The 23,156-nt window shown below is 47.3% G+C and overlaps 2 protein-coding genes across 5 annotated transcripts; both read left to right on the top strand.

The window, feature by feature from the left end:
• Positions 1–1,159: 1,159 nt before the first annotated feature.
• LOC118924638 (NADH-cytochrome b5 reductase 1) lies at positions 1,160–6,348 on the top strand. Of its 2 annotated transcripts, none has more exons than XM_036909576.2 (9): positions 1,160–1,292; positions 1,596–1,745; positions 1,894–1,966; positions 2,492–2,598; positions 2,840–2,969; positions 3,630–3,713; positions 4,612–4,697; positions 5,148–5,247; positions 6,256–6,348. In XM_036909576.2, the coding sequence occupies exons 1-9, from the start codon at positions 1,278–1,280 to the stop codon at positions 6,333–6,335; spliced, it is 825 nt and encodes a 274-aa protein (XP_036765471.1). In that variant the 5' UTR covers positions 1,160–1,277; the 3' UTR covers positions 6,336–6,348. The 2 variants fall into 2 exon arrangements, with proteins under 2 accessions (XP_036765471.1, XP_036765470.1); XM_036909575.2 differs by having other exon boundaries at positions 1,161–1,292; positions 5,548–6,348.
• ADIPOR1 (adiponectin receptor 1) lies at positions 5,230–22,764 on the top strand. Of its 3 annotated transcripts, XM_036909572.2 has the most exons (9): positions 8,760–8,906; positions 12,376–12,442; positions 15,122–15,356; positions 16,764–16,880; positions 17,934–18,105; positions 19,009–19,195; positions 20,214–20,401; positions 21,394–21,587; positions 21,913–22,764. In XM_036909572.2, the coding sequence occupies exons 3-9, from the start codon at positions 15,216–15,218 to the stop codon at positions 22,039–22,041; spliced, it is 1,128 nt and encodes a 375-aa protein (XP_036765467.1). In that variant the 5' UTR covers positions 8,760–8,906; positions 12,376–12,442; positions 15,122–15,215; the 3' UTR covers positions 22,042–22,764. The 3 variants fall into 3 exon arrangements, with proteins under 3 accessions (XP_036765469.1, XP_036765466.1, XP_036765467.1); XM_036909574.2 differs by lacking the exons at positions 8,760–8,906; positions 12,376–12,442 and adding an exon at positions 5,230–5,247; XM_036909571.2 differs by lacking the exon at positions 12,376–12,442 and having other exon boundaries at positions 8,737–8,906.
• The last annotated feature ends 392 nt before the right edge of the window (positions 22,765–23,156 follow it).

The raw sequence follows: 23,156 nt of genomic DNA on the forward strand, positions 1-23,156 counted from the left end.
TATTTATACAACTACTTAAATACAATTGGAAATCTAAAATTTAAAGGCCACATTTAAGATAGCACCCCCATGGCTTGAATTGTGTACCCCCAAATATATATTAAGTCCTAGCTCCTAGAACCTCAGATATGACTGTATTTGAAGACAGAATCTTTAAAGAGGTAAAATGAGGTCATTTAGAGTGGGCTGTAATCCAATTATGACTAATGTCCTTGTAAAAGGAAATTAGGACACAAAACACACAGAAGGAAAACCATGTGAAGACACTGGCCATCTACACGCCAGGAGAGCCGTGTCAGAAGAAATCAAGGGCAAATGTCAATCTGGTTGGGAAACTGTAGGTGAGAAAGAACGACCATCTTGGCAAATTTGTTGCTACGCTGGCCCTCAGTGTCTATTTCCAACTCCTCCTATCCCATGCTTCTGCTGCCAACAGACCTCCGTCTGAGTCTTTATGGTAGCTGACATCTGTTGAGTATTTTGCTCTAAGACAAGCAGTGCATATTTCATTTAAGCCTCACAACAACCCTAGGAACTAGATAGATGGTGTACTTATCCATCTACAGACGAGGAATCAAGAGAAGTTGAGTAAGTTGTCCAAGGTCACAATATCAATATAAGTGCTACAGGCGGGTTTCTTATCAGTTCAATCTGCCTCCCAAGTCCAGGCCTTCGACCCTGAGGGCAGGGGAACCAGGCTCAGGACAAGAAGCTTGGCTTGGACCCAAAGGAACCTCCTGAACGGCCCGATGGTCTAATGGCCTGGCACCGTGAGCAAAGCCAGTCAAGTGGGACCAAAAAATGAAGTTGCCAGGCCGTGTTCATTCCCGAAGGAGCCCCCGCCAGGCTGTTCAATCTCTTGCAGTTCCGCCTGCTGAAACACACGGGGCTCAAGCTCAGCCTCTCCTGCTCTACTTTGAGCCTGTCTCTGGCTCAACGCCAGACCCCTGTGTTTAGCACTCGCAGACTCAAGAGCCTTCCAGTCCTCAGCTTGCTGTGGTTCCACATTTGACCGGACTCACTTCTAAAGGCGGCGAGCGAGTGGAAGGGGCAGGGAGAAAAGGGTGGCTTCGAGCGGCCAGCGGTGCGAGTCTCAAAAGATCAGGGAAAAGTACCGGAGCTCCTTATGAGAGCGGCCCCGCCCAGCCCAGAGGAAAGAGGCGGGGCGCTGGAGATTCCGCCCGCCTACCCGGCTCGTCGGCCCCGCCCCCTTCCCGCCCCGCGGCGCATTGTGGGATCTGTCGGCGAGCCTGGCTGCGGAGGACCGGTGCTCGGTCATGGGGTTCCAGCCGGTGAGACCCTCGCTCCGTGCCCCGAGCCAGGGGACTCGCCGCATGTGGTTCCGGGCGCTCGGCTCCGGACCAGGGCCTCTCACCGCCGACCCCGCCCCTCAGGGCTCGGCGTCCGCCCTGGATCCCAGCGTCCGGGTCCCGCACGTTCGGGCTCGGGACCATGCCCAGGGCCCCCTCCTGGCGTTGGCATGCGCGCGAACGGGAGCTCGTATCGCCCTCCCCGGGGCGGCTGGTCGTGCGGGGCGGTCACTTCCTACCCCCTGGGCTCCCTGCGTGGCGGTCACGCTGCTTCTCTACCCACAGAGCCCGGTCTTGCTGGCCTCCCTGGGGGTGGGGCTGCTGACTCTGCTCGGCCTGGCTCTGGGCTCCTACCTGGTTCGGAGGTCCCGCCGGCCGCGGATCACTCTCGTGGACCCCAGTGAGAAGTACCTGCTGCGACTGCTAGACAAGACGGTAAGTTGGAGGAAACAGCCAGGGTGGAGGAGGGGACCGGAGCTCCCCTCCTGTTACGAAGGGGACAGGATCGCTGTAGTTCCCGTGCCCAAGGCACTTGGCAGTGCCAGACCTGCCTGGTGAAACGCTTGTGTCATCCATCCTCCAGACTGTGAGCCACAACACCAGGAGGTTCCGCTTTGCCTTGCCCACCGCCCACCACATTCTGGGACTGCCTGTGGGTAAGGAGAGTATGGAGTGGGCTCCTCTCCCTGGCATCCTAAGGGTGATTCCCTTTTAGGGCTTTCCTGAAACCTGCTACTGCAGGCTCTTGCCCCTGCACTCCCTTCCCCTTCCCCTCCCTCGCTCTGGGTCCTCCAGGCTGTGGAGTCCCAGGGGGCCACAATAGGTGTGGTTTCTGTGCCCCCCGACATCTTTAACACTCCCCAGTCCTCCCTCTTTCCAGAAGGATTTGTTTATACTGCCCCTAAAGCAAGCAGACACTGACAGTTTCCCCCATTGCCCAGACCAACTCCCCTGCTGCTGCTCAGGTCCAGGCAGTGTTTGTTCAGAGTTTCTCCAGTGGGAGGGCTTGGAAGGAACTAGAGGCTGAAAGGGCCGAATCCTCCCTGCCTGGTAGCTCCCTGGGACCACAGTAGGAAGCAAGACATCCTTGCTCTCTCAAAACTCCCCGAGTACTTTGAAAGGTAACAGGAGAGCAGCCTGTTCGCAGGCAGCCCTTATGTAGCTCTCCATGTGGTCCCCAGGCAAGCATGTCTACCTCTCCGCCCGGATTGATGGCAGCCTGGTCATCAGACCATACACTCCTGTCACCAGTGATGAGGACCAAGGCTATGTGGATCTTGTCATCAAGGTAAGGGGGGATGAAGGAACCCCGAGAACTCCGTACCCTAGTCTTTCTGGGATTTGGAGAAACTTCCAAGATTTGTTTGATAGCAGGAGATGCATGTCCTTTGTGGGTCTGAAGAAATTATGTGGACTGGGGAAAGACAGCACACGTGTAAACCCTGCCCCGGCTTCCAGGAGGTTCGGTCAACAGGGGCTCAGAAACTGGTGACATTCCAAATAAAGTATTGTCCATTCTGTCTTATCAGGTCTACCTGAAGGGTGTGCACCCCAAATTTCCTGAAGGTGGGAGGATGTCTCAGTACCTGAACAGCCTAAAGATTGGGGATGTGGTGGAGTTTCGAGGGCCAAGCGGGCTGCTCACTTACACTGGGAAAGGTAACAGCCTCTCTTCCCCTTGAGCCTGTCTCCCACTTCTCTAGTGCCCAAAGTCCTGGCAAAGTGTGGCTGTATGGTTGTGTGTGCACGAGTGTGTCCGGGCCAGCTTTAACACAGCGCTGATGTTATGGGAAGGCCTATTTCTCAGCCCCAGTGGTCACAGGGATCAGTGCCCCGTCAGCTTGCATTCACCAACCATGACATCTGTGGACACCACTAAAACAAACATAGCCTCTCTTTCCCTTTCTCAGAGATTCGCCCCTCGGGCTGAGCTGTTCAGAGAGGCAGAGATGGTTTTCAGCCCTTCCCAGGGGAACTGCTGGCTGCATTAGCAAGCCTCTGGAGCTGCTCTGTGCCACTTGGGAAAGTAGATTCACACCTGGCCCCAGGCCTGTCGCCTTCACCAGGGAGTGAGCCTCTGCCAAATGCAGCTAATGACTCACTGTTGTGGCCCTACACCAACAGATCGTCCTGGCCCCATTGTCCCTCAAGTGTGTTATTGTCAGGGCTGGCTGAACTCAGACTGCCTCCCGAAGCCCAGGATCAGATTTCACAGCAACTGCTAAACAGGCCTGGGACATATTTTCAGTTCTGCATTTGTGTTCTTAGTTCTCTACAGTGACTTCATTCTTCTACCCCTCTCTTCATTTGACTTCTCAGGGAACTTTAGCATTCAGCCCAACAAAAAGTCTCCACCAGAAATCCAAGTGGCCAAGAAGCTGGGAATGATTGCCGGCGGAACAGGTGTATGTCATGCAAGGGGCCGTTCTCTCCCACCATTGTTGATCGTTCTGGTGCCCTCAGGTTTGGTGACCATAGCCACACTGTTAATTGCGATTCCCGGCAATTCCTAGAGCTCCCCAGTATCTGAGTAACAAAATGACAATCTGAAAGAAAAAAAAAATTTATTTAAACTGATAGAATGAGAGAAAGAAGAGGTGTTCTCTTCCAAGGCCTCAACTTCCATGAATCTAATGATTTTTAGGTGAGGACAGACAAGCAGATAAGACTAGGGTAGTCGAGAAGAAAGAAGATTAACATTAGATATCTCTGTATATGTAGAGTGCTAGTCACTTTATATATGTACCTGTGGAGTGGGTACTAGCCTTCCCCTTTTACACATGAGAAAAATGGGGGTTCAGAGAGGTTAAATGGTTTCCACAGGGTTAACTGGTAATGGCCCCAGGCAGGGTTAGTGTCCAGCCTGCAAACCAAAGCACATGCACCCCCCTCCCCACCCTCACGGCATGTCCAGTGTTCCAGAATCCTCCTCACTAAACTAGTAGGTACCTGTAGTCATCTGAGACACTGGAATCCTAGCCTCCCTGGGATTTTTGAGGAAGAGTCTTAGATTTGTTCCTTAGCAGGATTTCAACAATACGAACTTATGTAAATACTGGGCATGGTCACAGTTCACCTTCCAAATATGAATTTTGGTGAGTTTGGGATAAAAGGCCTATCTATCCAGAAATGTAGGCATGTAGAATCCACAGGTAGAGACCAGAGGATTAGGATACTAAAGGAAAATGGAGTGGAGTGGTGAGCGAGTAAAATCAAGATCAAAGTGTTGGTTGACTGGAAGAGAAGCTGCAAGAGAGGAGAGGCTGTGGCCCCCACGTCTCACTGCGGGGTGTCTTTGTAGGAATCACTCCGATGCTGCAGCTGATCAGGGCCATCCTGAAAGACCCTGGAGACCCGACCCAGTGCTTCCTGCTTTTTGCCAACCAGGTTGGTTTGCTTTTCTCAGTCCTGGGATTTGAAAGTAGTTGTGTGGTGGGGCTGAGCAATGTGGTTCCAGAGCCCGTTCTAGCCTCCATCCAGGAGCCCCCCTGCAAGGGAGAGGACCCCACACTACAACAAGGAGGACAGAGCATTGAGCCGAATTCCTTCCCTGGTCCCCAAGGAAAGAAGCAAAGAAAACATTTAAGGAATCTATCACTGAGTGTAGTAACTTGCTCCTTGGGTTTCCTTTGTTAAATATTTAATCTTTATTCCCTCATACTGTATCAATGAAGGCCGTTCCCTTCTCCTTCCCCTCATCCCAGCTTTCTCAAAGTCTTGCTTATTCCCTAGAACTTTAGCATTCTTTTTTCTTCCCTGGCTGGATATTATTATAGCAGACAACTTTATGTGGGCCTGAGAAGGGTCCTTAAGACTTTGCTCGCCTTTTCATTTCAGACTGAAAAGGACATCATCTTACGGGAGGACTTGGAGGAGCTGCAGGCCCGATATCCCAATCGCTTTAAGCTCTGGTTCACTCTGGATCATCCCCCAGAAGGTACCCTCCCCAATTCTGGACACCCCAAAGCTAGGGCCATGGCCCTCTGCAGGTTCTGTTTCAGTGAAACCAGCCCTCTCTGTACTGCTAAGCTCCCCGGTCTGAGTGCACAGACACAGAGGGTCCCCTGGGCCCTTTCCTTCCCTTTCCTACTTACCAGGTGGGTGGCAGGGGTGGCTGAGCTGCCGGAGCAGGCAGAGTATGCATGTCCAGCTGACGCTTCGAGCCTTTTTGGGTGCATGGTACTACACCCCCTTGCATGGGTCTGGAGTGTTGTTCTTTCCTCTCCCTGCACTTCAGATTGGGCCTACAGCAAGGGTTTTGTGGCTGCCGACATGATCCGGGAGCACCTGCCCGCCCCAGGGGATGGTGTGCTGATACTGCTCTGCGGGCCGCCCCCAATGGTGCAGCTGGCCTGCCATCCCAACCTGGATAAACTTGGCTACTCGAAAAAGATGCGATTCACGTACTGAGTATGCCATGGTTCCCGTGGTCCTGTTCCCTGCACTGGTCCCCCAGTCAGTATTCAAATGCTCTAAGCCCTAGATTCCTTTCCTGGCAGTAGCAGTCCTTTTGTCTTATTCTGGAGCTAAGATCTGAGTGGTACCTACAGAAGCAACATTCTTGTAGCCACAGAAAAAGCCAAGGCCAAGTTGTTCCCTGGAAGGCACCCCACATCTCCCCAAGATAAAAGGCCCAGGTCAGACCCATGGGTCAGAAAGAAGCAAGCATGTACATTCATGCTGAGACTGGCTAGTTCCTTGATAGCATCACACTCCAGTCTTTTTTTGTGCCTGTGATGAAAGGAACAATCCATGTAATGGATTTTACTTAATATTCGGTGCTTAACTCATAACAGATTTTGTATGTGTGAGTACAAGTTGAACTGATTTCTAGACTTACAGGGATGGTGGGAAAGGAGGAAATGGTTTCTTCAGACCTCTAGACCTCAGGGAAAGGAATCTGAAATATGTATTTGTGTGTCTGTCTCTTTCTGTCCCTTCCCAGCCTGGAGGGAAGCACTGACCCACAATCTAAAGCTTCAGCTGAGGGCAGAAACCTCTGGCTATGCAAATAAATGGGGCTGAGGCCCCTGTGGTATACCTGAGGGCTGGTTGTGTCTGGGGCCCTTGTTTCCAAGGCTTTTCATGCCTGAGAGTTTTGGAAGGATGAGTTTCCCAGCATAGACTTTCTCCAGGTCTTCCAAAGAGCCTTTGAGCACTTGTCCCATGTGCTGAAATGTGAGCTGCCACCAAATTCAGTGACCATCTCAGCAGCTGTCTCAGCAGAGCCAGAAGCGAGAGGGGAAGCTTTTTGAGCCCAGGTGCCCCTCACAGTGGTCCCCTGATTTGGCCATTCTTCCCTTCTTCATTTTCTTGGTCTTCCCTTCATAACATTTATCTATCAGGGTAGCTGGCAAACAAATCAAAGTATTGTCTTTCTGTTTGGAAGAGAAGTCTTCTTTAAAAAGTAACCTGACATCACCAACCCAAGCCAGACTTCTTGGTGCCTGGACAGTTGGCCTCCCCAAGGCCCATCTGTCCTGACTGCCCTTCTCTGCCAGAGTTGGGCTGGGGCAGCTTCTTCACATCTTCTCTGTTGGTCTCAGTGGGACAGAACACTGTATCAGCCTCGGGAGGAAGGTTGACCTTGTTTTCCTGCATAGAACTGTGTGTTGCTTTCCCTGGGGCCCCTGAAAGAAAGGCTTAGAGGCTCAGAATTCACCCTTCCACAAGATAGAGTCATCAGTAAATTCTGTTATCGCTGTTCCATCAGATATTTCTTCATCAGCTAGTATGTTTATGCCACTAGACATTCTCAGCCACCTCACCTCCCAAAAGTACAATCTGGCTTAGAATTAAGAGGCTCAGACAGTAAAGCAGCTTAGCAAAGAGATTTCTCATATGGAAGCTCACCCTTCTTTGTCTTGCATGGGTTTCTGCCTCATCTACTCAAAATACAAACATTTATTTAGGGCCTGCCACATGCCAAGTACTATGATAGGCCTGAGGACATGGTCAGGACCAAGACTGCTCTTAGACCTCCAGAGAACTCATAGTCAGGAGTAAGGTAGATGAGTGATAAATAATCACAACACAGAGTGATGAATACTGTGGTAGAGATACAAAGTGCAGGTGGGAAGGATTGGGGAAAGAGAAGGAGAATGAGAATATTTTTAAGTTAAAGGCCGTATAACAGGTACTGTGCTAAGCACTCATTGTATAATTTAATCCTTACGATATCCTGTGAGTCTAGGATTAAGGATGTGCCAAATGTGATAGATTCAGTCCAAGGCCTGGCGTAGGGCCGGGCGCTGTGAATTGCTCTGTCTTTCAGCACAGAGAGGGGGTGGGGCCGGGGAAGGCATTCCAACAGAAGGATCCGCATGTGCAAGAGCCTGGAGGTATGAAAGCGTTCTTATTTGGAGAACTTAGAGACATTGAGCCTCAAATGCCTGAGGGAAAGTGGAGAAAGATGAGACCTGAGAGCAGGTCAGAGCCAGCTGGTAAGGGCCTTGTAAGGGCATGCTGAGGAAACTTGAACCCAACCCTATGTACCTGGAATTTTCTGAGGCTTTTATACAGTGGGCAACACACAGCTAACATTTTTGAAGCATTTACCATTCACCAGACATCATACTAAGAGTCTGAGTAAATTGCCTCACTTGATTCTTACAAAGACTCAGTAAAATGGCACTATTTTATTCCCATTTTTCAGATGAGGTAATTATCATTTGGCGGTGCTCAATAACAGTGCTCATGGTCATAGGCTGGCCACAGACGGAAACCTGGGTCTATGTGCTCCAGAGCCCACACTTGAAACCAGCACCAAAAGGACTGGTCCCACCCTGAGGCATTCATGTGAGGTGATGATAAGTTACCTTCTCTCTGAATCTAGAATAGCACTAGGTATGCGCCATCCTTGGGAGAACTGAGAAAATTGTCGGTGCCTCACATTATTTCGTGTGTTCCGGGGTTTCGGTGTCGGCTGCACCACCCTGTAGTCGCCCACTGCACTGTGGAAGCACCAGCGGGAGCCGGGGTTTCTCCAGTGAGCTGGGTACTGAGAAATAGTTCTGCTGCTTTTGACAAAAAACAGGCTAGTAACTAAAGTCTAGCCCAGTGCCTTGCACATGATAGGCACTCAATAAATATTTGTGGAAAGGACGAAGGGTCCGTGAGGTTGAAGAAGGGATTAAGAAGTTCTTCGGAGTTAAAGGGACTGGCGTTGGTAATAGACAAGTAGGGAATTTCCCAGCTTAGAGGACAAGGTGCATGACAGGAAAATCTGCATTCCTTTGCAGGGTTCCTTCTAATTCCCTGAAATTCCTTCTCCATCTCGCATACCAGTTCCCGATTTAGGGGGTGTGGTCCTCGGGAGGTCTTGCGAAGTGGACTTTACGATTAGCACACAGTGAGGGGGCGGGGCCTCCCGCGAGGGGCGGGGCCGAGGGGAGCGGGCCTGGGATTGGGACTGCGGCGGGCGGGAGTGCCCGAGAGGCGGTGACGCGGCCGCGGAGGTGACGCCGTGTGGTCGCGCGCCCCTTCCGGCGAGGGGAGGGCGCTGAAGATCGGGGCCGCTCGGCCGCAGGCCGCCTGCAGCGCCGCGGGATGTAGCGCGGGGGACCGCGGCCCCCAGCAGAGCCCACCCGGCCGGCCGTAAGTGTCCCGGGGCCGCCGCGGCGAGCGGGTGGGCGGGAGTCGGCCGGGGCCCCCGGCCCAGGCGTGAGGCGGGGACATCCCGGTGGGCCAGCCTCCCCGAGGTCCCCAGGGTCCCGAGCACCCTGCGCCGGAGCCGGCCGCACCTCCCGGCTTCGCGGCTGCCGGGGTTGTAAACATTTCCGGCCCCTCCCACTGCGCGCCGCCTCCGGGGCGGCCCTGGAGCGATTTCAGGGCGGTGGGCTGCGTCCTGCGGCTTTCCCGGGCGGGAGCCGCTGCTGCGGAGCGCTGTCTTCCCAGCCGCGCTCGGGGTTTGAGACGTCTGGGTTCAGGCGCCGTCTCGGGACAGGCCGGGCCGGAGCTAAGCCTGGACCCAAGGCCGCCGCGCGAGGCAAGTGGGGAGTGGGGTGTGGGCCTGGCTCGCAGAACCGCCTCTCGGCCGCAGCACCCGCCTTGGGTTCCGTGGGAAGCACTAAGGTTCTCCACAGACCGTCTTTGGCAGGTCAGACCGCGACAGCGCCCCCACCTTGATGGGGAGAACGGGAGGTTGGTGGATAATTTACCTTTATTTAAGGTAATCAGTCCTAAACGGTGAAATGTGAGCAAAATCTAAACTACTTTGGGGTGAACTGCAGTTTCATTCCCTCAGAAATCTCGCATTGATGTATGCCATCTAATGTTTGAGATTTTTGGTCTTCAAGCCTTCAGTTTTTAAGAAAATGATGTGCTTTCCCTGGGTTTCTGCTACTTCATAGGCCAGTGGGAAACTGACAAGGTGAATTTCAGTTCACACAGTTTGAGGCATCAGAAGAGCAATCGGCGGCCCACATACTGCTTTACTGGCTTAACCATAGTATTGCTCCCAAGTATTTAGAAGACAGCCTAGAAAAACACACAACCAGGTGAACACTATAATGGCTGGTTCTTTCTGGAGGGAAGTGAAGTGGGATTGTTCACTGCTTTTCTCTCTTGATAAGGGCTGGGTCACCTGTTGTGGAGCAGCTGCTGTTCCTGATGTGTTTATAGGATCTGTTCAGTACTAGGAATCTAGACTGGGTGGTGCTAAACAGACTGAAATGTCAGGGCAGCAGTTCCCAGCTTGCAGCCGGTAAATTTCTTTAAACCGGGAGTACGTCTATGTTCCCATATAGTAGTTGGTACTTGGGGAATCAGTCTTAAAAACTGGCATGTGAAGTTTTTACTCTCCATCTTAGGGTAGACCTCCACAAAGCTATACCTAATCGCAGACTAGAATCTGAAAGCATTCTGTTCCCAGCGACAAAGAAATTACAAGATTCTCGAGATTTTTAAAAATTAACCAATTACTGTGCTTGCAAGGAGGAAAGAATGTCAAATAAGTATCAGGGAGCAATATTAATCTGAAAGGTTCACATTGCTAATGGACGAAGTACACCACCATTGCCAATGGTAAATTACAGCACCTTAGGTAGGCTTTGCAGCTGACTAGTTTCTTCAGCCTGGCCTCATTTACCTTTTCAAGACTCCCTAATGAAAAAGTGGATTATTCACTAGCTAGAGTGGGGGGGACTATGTTCTCTCAAACTCGCCCTGGTTTATAGTACAGAACGATCCTGGAATGCCCTGCTCCCATCTTTACCTATCAAAATCCTTTCTTAATATCTTCTGTAAAACCTTTCCTTATTCAAACTAAAAGTGAGTTTTTCTTCTGAGTTCCTACAGCACTTTAAATAATGTTAGTAGAAAGCAAAAGTTATTGCATCTTCTTGAAATAGAGGCCAGCAGCCATGTCAAGCCTCCAGTTCCTCTCTCTGCCTTACCTCTGTAGCCACAGTGCTGTACATATTGTAAATAATCAATAGGTGTTCTCAGATGGATGAAGGATAGAATTTGCACTTCTTTCTAGGACAGTAAGTTTGTTCTCTATTTCCCTAGGTAATGTCCTTTGACTCCTAAAATACAAAGCCAGACTGAAACTCTTCTAACACTCTTGCTACATTATCCTGTCCCATCCACTTGTGATCACACTGGTGAACTAAATAGTCATCTTTAAATCCAGAAGCTTTATTAATTATGGTGGATTTTTTTAATGGTAACTCATCAAAGTTGTTACATTTTGTCCCTAATGTCACTTACCGGACATTGTTCCTCTTACTGTGCTCCAAGCTGATTCCCTTTTCCTGCTCAGAAATGTTGGGGGTGTGAATAATGTTTGTAAAGCTTGTAGCTATCTTGGATTGAAAAGATCCTTGAAAGTGCCCTCTAGCCAGACCAGTTCCAAGTGATTGCTTTCATCTTACTGGGGCTGCTGAGGTGCCCAGGATAAAGTGATTGCTATGTAATGTGTAACTGTATTGACTGTATGTCTGTAATGCACTTGAAAGCCAGGTGTTAGAAACAAGCACTGGCATGAAACTGCTTCATATGCCTGTAACCTTTGCTTTTTGTTTTGGCTTTGTTACAGCAGTTTGAAAAGCTTAGCTGTCTCTGTTGGGGGTCAAAGAGACCTCTTCTGTTGGAATAGCTCTACCTGGAGAGAAGCTGCAAAGGACGTTAGATTGTGATTTCCCACTTCAGACTTGAAGTCAGTGACATTTGGCATTAAGTAGGAGAGCTGAGGCCTCTTTACTGCAATTTAGTAATTTTCAAACTTAGACCTTTGCCTTGAGTCATTTTTACCCGGCAGTGCTATGAAACCACCTGCCCTACAAGAGAGTACACAGAGGACATGGCTGTGTCCTTTGTCTCTGTTGCTAGACTGGTCTTGCTTTAGAACAATGAGAGTCAAGTAGGCATAGACAGACCCTACCCCATGGAGGCTCGAAAGGTCCAGGGACCCCAGATTAAAAACTAGAAGAAGCTTTGTGCCTTTGACTCCAGAGAAGGGGATCTGGTATAGCCTAGAATACGTGGGTACTGATTCACAGAGTAAGTGCCTCAGAAAACTGTGAGGGAAATAAACGCCCCAGCTAACTGGCTGGTGATTAAGAATCAGTCCTTCCCCAAGGTTGGCATAGGATTATCTTATTTATAGGAGCACAAACATCTCCCTGCCCCCACAGTTTATTCTCAATTAGCACAGATTTATCCATTTGGAAAGCTTAGTGGGATAGATTTATTAGCTTGAATTGAAGAAATCCCATCAAAAATTCACTCAGTGGAGTTTGGCCCAGTTATAATTTTCTATATTGGGTCTGGTAAATTTGAGGGAAGTGTGTTTCCTCTAAAATACACGTGGATGTAGAAAGCTGACCGAAAGTTGCAGTGTGTTTGGCTCTCCTGAGGGGTCCCAGAATCAGTCTTAACACTTTAGGGTTTTCTACTAACTTTACATAATAGAGACCAAAACATGCTTGTAATAATTCCCAGTTGTTTGTGAGTGGTCCATTGTACCAGAAGTTATATTTTCAGGTCTCAGGATTATTTGCTCTTCTTTCTTGCCAGACCTCCGATCCCTCTCTCTCCCTTTCCTGTCTCTGTGTTACTACAGTTTAGAAGACCAAACTGGACAATGGACTTTGCTCACTATGATGACATGACCTCCATTGACCTCCATTGTATGTACTTCGATGCATGATGACGTATCTTGTATGAGTTGTAGCTGGTGGCTGGTGTGTTAGTTAACTGGGGTGTCTATTTAGTGACTCTGGGTCTAGAATTCAATTTTGAGGGGAGGTATAGGAGCTAGTGATAGAAGAGCTGGAGGAAATCAGAAGAATTAACAGAAAGTGATTTAGATTGAAAGAGAAAAGACTTTGATGATGGCCAAGAGACTAAGGCCATCCTAAGAGAACATTAGACTTCAAAGCTTACAAACTTTTCAGATCAAATGAGGAAGTTAGTAAGAATACCAAGCTGGATTCTGCATCTGATCACTGACCCTAAATTTAACCTCAGGTTTGTCTATATTGTTCTCATTGCATCTAGTGAAGTAGTTACACAGCATTCAAAGTCACCGAACTCAGTGTGTGTCCTTTCTAGGTGAGGGGTTCTCTTCCTCTGCTGACCTTCTGAAGTGGTGGAATTATATCCCTGATTTTGTACACACCACAAATCACCTTATGCCATCTGATTATAGACTCCTCAGAGACAATGACATCACTCATTCAACTTTGTATGCCCTAGGGCACCATAGCATGCTAGTACTAAATACATTTGTTACCTATCCATGAATACATTAGTTTACTGTCCGGAAAGGGGTTGGAGAAAGCCCCACAAGCACAAGAAAAGGTACGGAAACCCTTAGCTAGTGACAAGAAGCTAATAAGCCATGTTCTTGCTGGTTGGAATGCTGCCCCACTCATTCATTTTGAAATATGGGTTCTGATCAACATAGGAATATGTATCAATTTATGGTCCATGTAGTATTGTATCACAGAACCTGAGAAGAATTTTTTTTTTTGCCCCAGTGGCCAGCCTCTAAACTACTGGCAGCATTCGTTATTCTAAGCTAGACGTATTCCCCTTTTCAGACTTCTCCAAGATGCCCAAAGCTATTTATATTTTTGGCTGCAGTATAAATTATTTCTTAGTAGAACTGTTTATTCAGTAATATTTTACTTTGAGGTGAATATGTTTTGTGGTCAGCCTATTGAAAAAGATTTCCCAGTGTTGCTTCTCACCTGGGCTGCTGTCTCCTGAGGTTTTCAGGGGGGCTTCCAGTTTCCTGTTCTCCTTGGGCTCAGTTGTTCACCATGACTGTGGGCTGGCATCTGTCTTGTCAGAGTCTTGCACGTTTGAAGAAAGAGAAAGTGTCTATGTGCTGACACCATATAAAGGTCTTCTATACAGTGAGTTAACATTTGCCCTCTTGAACTAGATTTGCCTATGGCTTTCATCTGAGCTTGCGAGTTTAGCATAGCATGACTTGATAGGAAACTTAAGGATTGCCCTCGCCTGACCTCATATATCCAGCTATAATCCCCAAGAAGGAATCATGACTCCTCTTAGATAAAAGAAGAACTGGTACAAGATGTCAAAGATGTTTGTTTAGTGAATACCATGGAAGTTAGATAAACAGTGTCGCCCTCAAGAGCAAAGTCTTGCTCACTGCCCATTATAAAAGATTTGGGTTCCCTAAGCTTATGTTCCCCTCCTCTACTGCAGCCTGTACATGCACTCCATGTCCAGATGTTACCTGGCTTCTCTGCATTGTCCTGTGACATCAGGCTCGGGTAACCAGAGCAAAAAATGCTAATATTCTGGCTGCTACTGTTGCAGTGAGTAATAAACTCCTTTGTTTCAGGTGGGGTGGAATGTAAAAAAAAAAATGTACAAGGTAGTGGAAATCTTCAGGCATTCTTCCCCTCTTCAATATTATTTTCATCTCTCTGAGGGCTTTTTAAAGACCACTACCTAAAGTCCAACTCAGGAAAACCTCAAGTGTTTGAGACTTTTCCTAGAAAACTGGGGTTTCTCTGGGTTTCCTGAATAATCTATGTGCCTGTCTCTAGTTTCTGAGAAGTAAATTTGAGTGGGGCTTATGTTATGAGCTGTGATAGTTGGCACAAGCCCTTGCTGGGCTGGTTGTTTGGCATGTGTGTGGCAAAAGGTAAGGCTGGGGTTGCCTCCTTGTCCTTAACTTCCTGCTTCCAGGTAAGTTATTGCTTGTTTTAAGGAGAGATCGTGATGAAAGCTTGCCATCCAAGTCTTGAACCCTGTAATCCTATAATAGAATTAGGAGACCTTGCAGAGAAATCAGGCACTGGGCATCTAGCTCACAGCCAAGTTCGTTTTGCACACCTGTTGGAGCATTTGCAGATAAAGCCAAGTTCAGTTGGCATTTAGTTCATTTCTAAGCTTGAGTGGTCTTGTAGAATTACAGTCACGTGTTAGCTTCACATTTTTGCTCTTCCAGGCCTTTTTTGGGCAGGAAAGCTTTAAGAATGATAGACTAGATTCCTTTCAGTTAATGAGCGTCATACCTGTGGGAGAGAGTAAGGGTGGGGAGCTGTTTTTCTGTGGTAACGATATGGTGCAATAACCACAGATCCTTTGAAGGCAAGCAACCAGGTGTTGTATTTCCACCATATCTATAAGATGAGTGAGGTTCTAAGTAGAGTGGTATCGAAGAGGGAGAACAAGGAATAGATTTCATCTTAGCAATTAACTGGCCTTTAGAATTGGAGACTGTGCGTGAGTTGATTAGCTGTGTCTTTATTCAGTATTAACTTGTGGAAATGAAACTATAAGAGAAATAAATTGTCAACAGCCTTCCTGTTTGTGTTTGTTTTTAGTGTCCACCACCGCAGGGAGCTCTCTGCCCCCTGGGGCTGAGAGGCCCCGACCTTGCCCCAAGCTGTGGCTGAAGGGCATTGAGGTACCAGCCGGATGTCTTCTCACCGAGGATCTGTGGTGGCTCAGGGCAGTGGGGCTCCTGCCAGTGACAGGGAGACTGACACGGTGGAACTGGCTGAACTGGGACCCCTGCTGGAAGAGAAGGGCAAACGGGTAATTGCCAACCCAACCAAAGTAAGTTGTCTTTCCAGGAGTCGGTCCCTTGATCACAATCTCTCCTAGACCCCTTTCAGTCTCCATTTCTTTCTTGAGATCTCACTTCCCTCCCCAGAGGAGGAACCACCACCCCAGGAATACCTCTGTCTCAGTCCTTATTGTACTGTCTCGTAAGTAGCATTTTATTTGCCTGTTTTTCCACTGTAAGCTTTTGTAAGGTCACTCATCTTTATAAGCCTGGTATTTAGCACAAGGCCTGAAGTCTAATAAGTAATCAGTGCATGTCTGTGAATGAATGAAGTATTGGTTAGGATTAGGTTTGGCTTCATATAACAAAAAAATCCCCATAGCTTTGACAAGATAGAAGGCCCTCTCACTGAAAGAACTGGGGAAGTAACCGATCCGAGGCTGATGCAGAGCTCGTCTAATGTTACCCAGCATGCCACCCACCCATGTGACAGGCATCAGAAAGGAGGAGAAGGGCCCACCCTCTCTGGAAGGACCTGGCAACACTTCCATGCACATCCCATAGGCAGAATTTAGTTACGTAGTCACATTCAGCTGCAGGGAATGTCAGGCAATGTAATTGGTCAGGACCAATTTTCACTGGTCCTCAGAAAAATTACAGTAATGTTGCCATCCTGAATAAAACTAAGGACTCTGTTACTGAGGAAGAGAGAGAGAAGGGCTATTGGGATGGGTCAGCAGGCTCTGTATCACAAAATCTGAGAGGGATCGTGGTTTGCCAGGGACCATCAATAGGAGAGAAAGAGAGTAGCCCAGAGAAGGCGCCCATCTCCCTGGTTTGGAGCCTTGGGACAGAGAGAAGAGCCTCCCTCCGCCATAGACCAGTGCTCTCCCAGGTACATACTCTGTTATCAGGGCTCCTGTGGGTACAGGACTCAGTGCTGTTTCTTTCTGTGGTGCTGCTGTGATACAAAGTTTCATCCATGATAACATCACCAGGGTCAGCACACAGGGAACTATGAAGGGATTTAAATTGTTAAGGGAATCTCTGAGACTTTGACTTTCCCACTGCTTTGAAAATGTAATGGTCTGGAAGAAAGAAATACTCGGGAAATTGGGGGCAGTTAAAAACCACTACCCTAAACATAAAGGTGGGCCATTCAGACTTCAAGAACACAGGACTGGTGTGCGGTGTGGCCCTCTGTGCCAGCCTCCATCAGTCTGTCTCCTGTGTGCTGTGCTCTGCTTTCACTCCAGCACATACAAAGTATGAATAAATCTTGAGAGTGTTGTAAACTCATTGACTATCTTGTTTTTGGAGAAAAAATACAAGGCCCTGTGCATAGGAGAGAGGCTGGAAAGTGCTGGGTTTGTATTTTTCTGGATCTCTCTGGTCTGGAATAGTCCAGCTCATGGGATGACTCCAAGGATTGGTTTTCCCTTATTTTCTTTTCCTAGGCTGAAGAAGAGCAAGCATGCCCCGTGCCCCAGGAAGAGGAGGAGGAGGTGCGGGTGCTAACCCTTCCCCTGCAGGCCCACCATGCCATGGAGAAGATGGAGGAGTTTGTGTATAAGGTACGCTCTGAGAGCTGCTGTCCTGGCAGGGGAGGGGCAGCAGGCTTGCTGGGAACGTCCCAGTTGGCACATGTGTTGTGTGGAAGAGCTTTTCCTCCTGTGCGTGGCCTTGCTGATGCTCAGGGGGAAGGCTAGCTGAATTTTTGCTGCCTATTGTTGATCATCCTAAAACAGGAGTTTTTGGCTTTTTTTGCTGTAGATCCCTTGGCAGTCATCAAAGTTTTTAAAATGTGATAGAGTAATACGGGCTTCTTTATTAACAACACATCAAATATGTGTAAGGACAAGCTATAATATATTAAAATCTATAATTTCTAAATAGTAAAAATAGTATTTTGCTGTCTGCAATACCAATGTATGAAGATATCTGTGATTTCTGTTGGTGACAGGGTCACAATGTCTCACATTACTGGTTTGTTGCTTAGATTTGTAGTTGAGGGAGAGGTTAAATTTTAGTTAAGAGACAAGTGAAAATTGAAAACAAAAATGTTTTTCATCCATATTTCCATCCATTCCCTGAATTCTGTCCATTGTCCGTGTGCCTAGACCCCTGTTCTAAAAAGACAAAGTCTCAGCCCAGTAGGAACTTAGAGTCTCCTGCAGGGGGATGAGAGCTGGGGCAACCAGAACCTCCTGCAGGGGAGGGGCAAAAGGGAGAGAAAATGTATGTTTTCAATATCATATATGTAATTTCAATATCTTTTTTCAATCACTATATTTACTTCATTTTGAAAGTTCGAGTAATTTAAAAGGACAGCCTGCCATATTTTTTTTTTTGAGAAACGCTTACAAAGCATGTCCAGATAAGCTACCATGACACACAACAAAGGCATTCAAAAATAAATAAATAATCAAGACACAGGTGAGAACTGTGAGGGACTCATTCGTGTTGTGTCCTGGATAGCTCCACGCCCCGGCTGCTTCTCCGCTGTTACCTAGGACCATCCAAAGCCTGATTAACACTCTTCTAGCCTGGCTGCCCTTCCCTTTGTCCTGAAAAAAATTGGTCTTCTCTAGGGCCCTGCTTAGAGAGCGTGTATGTATTCTATCCAGGTCTGGGAGGGACGCTGGAGGGTTATCCCATATGACGTGCTCCCTGACTGGCTGAAAGACAATGACTACCTGCTGCACGGCCATAGGCCGCCCATGCCCTCCTTCCGGGCCTGCTTCAAGAGCATCTTCCGCATCCACACAGAAACCGGCAACATCTGGACCCATCTGCTTGGTGAGCAATGTGAATGGTGGAAGTTTAATTCTTTATCTCTTAAGTGCCAAGAGATCATATAGCCTGTGCCATGGGAAGGAAGAACAACAGAGTTGTTCTGATTGACAGCTGGCACCAACCAGTGGGCCTCATTGACTCTTGATCACTGATCTTTAAGACTGGAGGAGGAAGGCCTAGAAACAGGAGAAGAAATTGGAACTAGGTGTTCTCGTGACCCCTGGCAGAAGTGTCCTGGATGAGTTAATTCCTTTTACAGGCAAACCTGGTTTCATTGAGCTTTCCTTTATTGTACTTTGCAGATACTGTGTTTCTTAGAAATTGAAGGTTTGTGGCAACTCTGCGTAGAGCAAGTCTGTCAACACCATTTTTCCCATAGCATTTCCTCTCATGTCTCTGTCTCACATTTTGATACTTCTTGCAATATTTCAAACTTTTTCCTTACTAGTGTGTTTGTTATGGTGACTGCGATCAGTGATTACAACTCTCTGAAAGCTCAGGTAATGATTAGCATGTTAATTAAGGTTTGTACAATTTTTTAGACATAATGCTGTTGCACACAACAGACTATAGTATAGTGTAACTGTAACCTTTTTGTGCATCAAGAAAAAGTAGATTTGACTTGCTTAATTGTGATGGTCTCTTTATTGTGGTGGTCTGGGACTGGACCCACAATATCTGGAATCTGCTGGTATTTCATAAATTCCATTGTCAAAATGCCAACATTTAAAAAATGCTCTATTTGTCAGGGTTCGTATCACTGGTTTCCTTTTGAGCTTTTTGCACTGCCGTTTCCACTGCTAAACTCTAGTTGGAGTACTTATTTAACACTGTCAACTCTAAAAGTGTACATATTCCCATTTTCCTCAGGCCTTTTGTTTTTTTTTTTTCTTTTCTCTCCTGTAGGTTTCGTGCTGTTTCTCTTTCTGGGAATCTTGACCATGCTCAGACCAAATATGTACTTCATGGCCCCTCTACAGGAGAAGGTGGTTTTTGGGATGTTCTTTCTGGGCGCAGTGCTCTGCCTCAGCTTCTCCTGGCTCTTTCACACCGTCTATTGTCATTCAGAGAAAGTCTCTCGGACTTTTTCCAAGTGAGTTGAAAGAATATCAGGAGGGGAAGTCCAAGTGCTGTTGTCACATCTTGTGCTCCGAGTGCTTACTGGGCACTAGAAACTCCAACAACTCCTAAAGATTCCCGGATGTGCCAGAGGAAAGGCTTTCTATTTGGTGGGTGCGGTAGCGTGACGAAGCTTTTCTCTTAACTCCTCCATGAGAAAGTTCACTGCAGCTTCTTCAACAAGCGGAGCCCAGTCGTGGGTGTATCTTCTACCTGTGCGGTGTTCACTGTTCTCCGTGCAGCCTGGGGTGCCAGTGGGCTGCTGTCCAAGACCCCATCCCCGGTCCTGTCTCGCCTTCCTGCTGGCCTGAGCCGAGGCAGGGTGTGGCGGAGTGTCCTGTGCTTTGCTCTGCTCATGCTCCCACCCACCAGTTGCGTAAAGCTTATCTTCGCTGCCCACACGTTGCTGAAAGCCCCACATGTCTGTCATCCAATGCACTGCACAGTCCCCAGCCCCAGCCTAGGGCTCTGTTTGGCTGTGGAGCTGTGGTAGTGTTACTCGTTTTGGCAATGGTGGTGGGTTATTTTCTTTTCAAGATACCAGTTAACAGGAATATATTTCCATCATTGAAAAGTCAACTGCAACTGAACAGTACCCCTTAATAATACTCCCAACTTAAGGGTGTTTTAGAAGTCAGCTCATCAGAACTGGGGAATATTCGGATCCCTCCCTGAGTATAAAGCTAGAGGTCTGCTGGATTGTGACAGAACTCCTCCATTTAAGTATCACTTGGGGGAGATATGGCTGTTCACAACCAGAGAAGGGGATAAAGGTCTGTGATAGGGGATTGCTAGAAACTTTCCACTGCAAAACAGGAGTGCTGCACCTTGTGGAATTTTGATCCAGGTTGTAGGATAGATTGTACGGGAGATGAGTGGAGACTGGGGATGGTCAAACCTGGGAGCAGGTGGGGAACAGAAAGAACCAGGTAAACAAACCATAGGAATTCTTTTCTCCTACGGGTTCATTTCCTTTCCGTGTCTCTTTTTAGACTGGATTATTCAGGGATTGCCCTACTGATTATGGGGAGCTTTGTCCCCTGGCTCTACTACTCCTTCTACTGCTCCCCGCAGCCACGGCTCATCTACCTCTCCATCGTCTGTGTCCTGGGCATCTCCGCCATCATTGTGGCACAGTGGGACCGGTTTGCCACTCCTAAGCACCGGCAGACAAGAGCAGGTGGGTAGGAGGACACAGTGTAGACCTCACAGGTAATTTGGACCCTGAGCCTAATAGGCTCAACCCTGGGCCTGCAGTTCAGGATCTGCAATTTCAGGACACCATCCAAACCCTGATTTGTGTTTGAAACTTTCAAAACAGCACAAAATCTCCCCCAAGTGTCATACTATTTTGATAGAATGCTAATAGGACAGATAATTATCAAGCTAGACATTTAGCTTCCAGTATAGAAATCACTGCTCTTAAAAAAAAAAAAAAAAAAGAAATCACTGCTCTTAAGTTTGGTTTGAGAAAGTTAAAAGAAGTTCAAAGCACAGTCCCATACTCCTTTCCTCTTACCTTATTTCTGTGTCCCTCTGACAGCTTCTAATCTGGGTGAATCTATCTATTCTGGGAGTCAGAGTCCTGATTACTTACTTCTTTTATGATCTTAATGGGAATCCTATCCTAATCCTCTGTGACTTGCAAGCCCCCTAAGGCTTTGCCATTCAGGGTTTATACCCAAGTCAGCCACTGAGAGATTTTGTTTTGTTTTGTTTATTGAAGTATATAGTTGGTATACAATATTATATTGGTTTCAAGTGTACCACATGTGATTTGACAGTTATCTATGTTATTAAATACTCCAGGAATTGCAGTTACTATCTGTCAACATAAAAAGATATTACAGTATTCTGTATGCTGTATTTTCACATCAGGGTTTGGGCATATCATTTTTGTGCAGGCTTCTCAACAGATAATTTAAAATGTGAGATGTTTGTCATTGATGTTCCTTAAAAGGTCATAGCTATGTAAGCACATACACAGCCTTCTTCCTAGATGTTGAAGAAGTATCTGCAACTGTTAACCATCTTGTGGCTGAATTTCCTAAACATAAACTGTTCACCAGAAAATAGCTAATTACCATGAACGTTTGAATTGCAGTGTAAGACAGCATTGCCCTCCATGGCAGCTGTCTCCTTGCTTGACAATTTTACATCTGCTTTGTTCAGGAGTGTTCCTGGGACTTGGCCTGAGTGGTGTTGTGCCCACCATGCACTTTACCATCGCTGAGGGCTTTGTCAAGGCCACCACAGTGGGCCAGATGGGCTGGTTCTTCCTCATGGCTGTGATGTACATCACTGGGGCTGGCCTTTATGCTGCTCGAATTCCTGAGCGCTTCTTTCCTGGAAAGTTTGACATATGGGTAAGAAAAGTCTCTTTGAACAGGGCCTGTGATGGTAAGTGACCAGCCCAAAGTTACAGGTCTGAGTAAAAGGCTGTAAGAGACATAGAGATTGGGTGTGGTGTTTGGGGTACACACACACAGGGTAAAACAGGAATGGGGGACAACCAATACGAACACTTTGGTGTATCTCTGAGAGGACTTTTTAAAAATTTTATACAACAAATATATCACTTTCATAACATAAACATTTTCAAGCAAGAACTGGAAGGGGCAAATGCTTTCCCCCCCTTATTTCAGATCTCTCCTTGCCATCATCCTAACTCTCTTCTCTTTATTCCCACAGTTCCAGTCTCATCAGATTTTCCATGTCCTGGTGGTGGCAGCAGCCTTTGTCCACTTCTACGGGGTCTCCAACCTTCAGGAATTCCGTTACGGCCTGGAAGGTGGCTGTACCGACGACTCCCTTCTCTGAGCCTTCCCACCTGAGGAGCGGAGGAGGAACTTCCCAAGTGCTTTTACAAATCACTTTGTTGACGTGAGAGGAAGAGTCCGAGCTGTCTGTTTCTAGGAGAAGCCTCTTAGAAAACCCAGTACCAACCAAGCTTCAGCCCACTTCACACCCACGGGGCAATAAAATTTCCATTTCCCTAGCTAAGGGGTGGCCAGACTTAGTCATGCCCCTCGGCAGTCCCCCTCCTCAGCAAGGCAACTACCGTCCTTCACAGAGACAGGACTTTGAAGCTCATGTTGAGATTTTTACCCCTCCAACCATTTTGGCGAAAAATGATAGACTGGGACTCTTCAGAAATTCTGTTTCTAGAAGGAAATGTCCCTCCCTTACCCCCATCCATACTTTGTAACCTGGCTTATAACGGGCCATCCATTTTTGTAGTACACTTTTAAAAAACAAGTATAACCCGGTCCCATCTTTTAGGGCCCGGACCTGCTCACACAGCAGAAAGAACAAAACCACCAACTTGGACACAGCCCGGCTAATCATGGAAGTGTGTCCAGGCTTCAGATAACTTGAGTTTTAATTTTTTTTCTTGGCAGAGTAATGTAAAATTAAAATGGGGAAAGATATTTAATATTTAATACTAAGCTTTAAAAAGAAACCTACTATCATTGCTATGTATCTTGATGCAAAGATTATGGTGATAATAAAAGAAAGTGCAGAAGGCACTTGGCAATCAGAGATTCAGTGTGTGTGGTCTCACCTCTTTGCACGTAACTCCAAAGGATGAAAGTGAGTTAAATAACTCCAGATTCTGCTGAGACACAAACCTGAATCATTAGCGTTGACACACTGGCATTTGCAGGCCGGTGGGTGAGCCCGAGTGAACTCTTAGCATCTGTTCCTCAGAACTTTATTTTTCTCTACTTACTGCACAGACATTTTACTAGATAAATTAGTATGCTATTGTAGTATTCAGTAATTACGAGATTCTCAAAGGTGTTGGAATATAGCCCTTGTGAATATTGAAGGTCTATTAGTTACTACTTTAGAGTTTAGTTCTTCTAAAACTGCCTTGCTAGGGTTGTCTCATCTAGAGGTTATTCCACACCTTTCTGTGCCTTTTGAATTGT

This window comes from Manis pentadactyla, chromosome 9, assembly GCF_030020395.1.
Source record: "Manis pentadactyla isolate mManPen7 chromosome 9, mManPen7.hap1, whole genome shotgun sequence".
Classification (NCBI taxonomy): Eukaryota; Metazoa; Chordata; class Mammalia; order Pholidota; family Manidae; genus Manis; species Manis pentadactyla.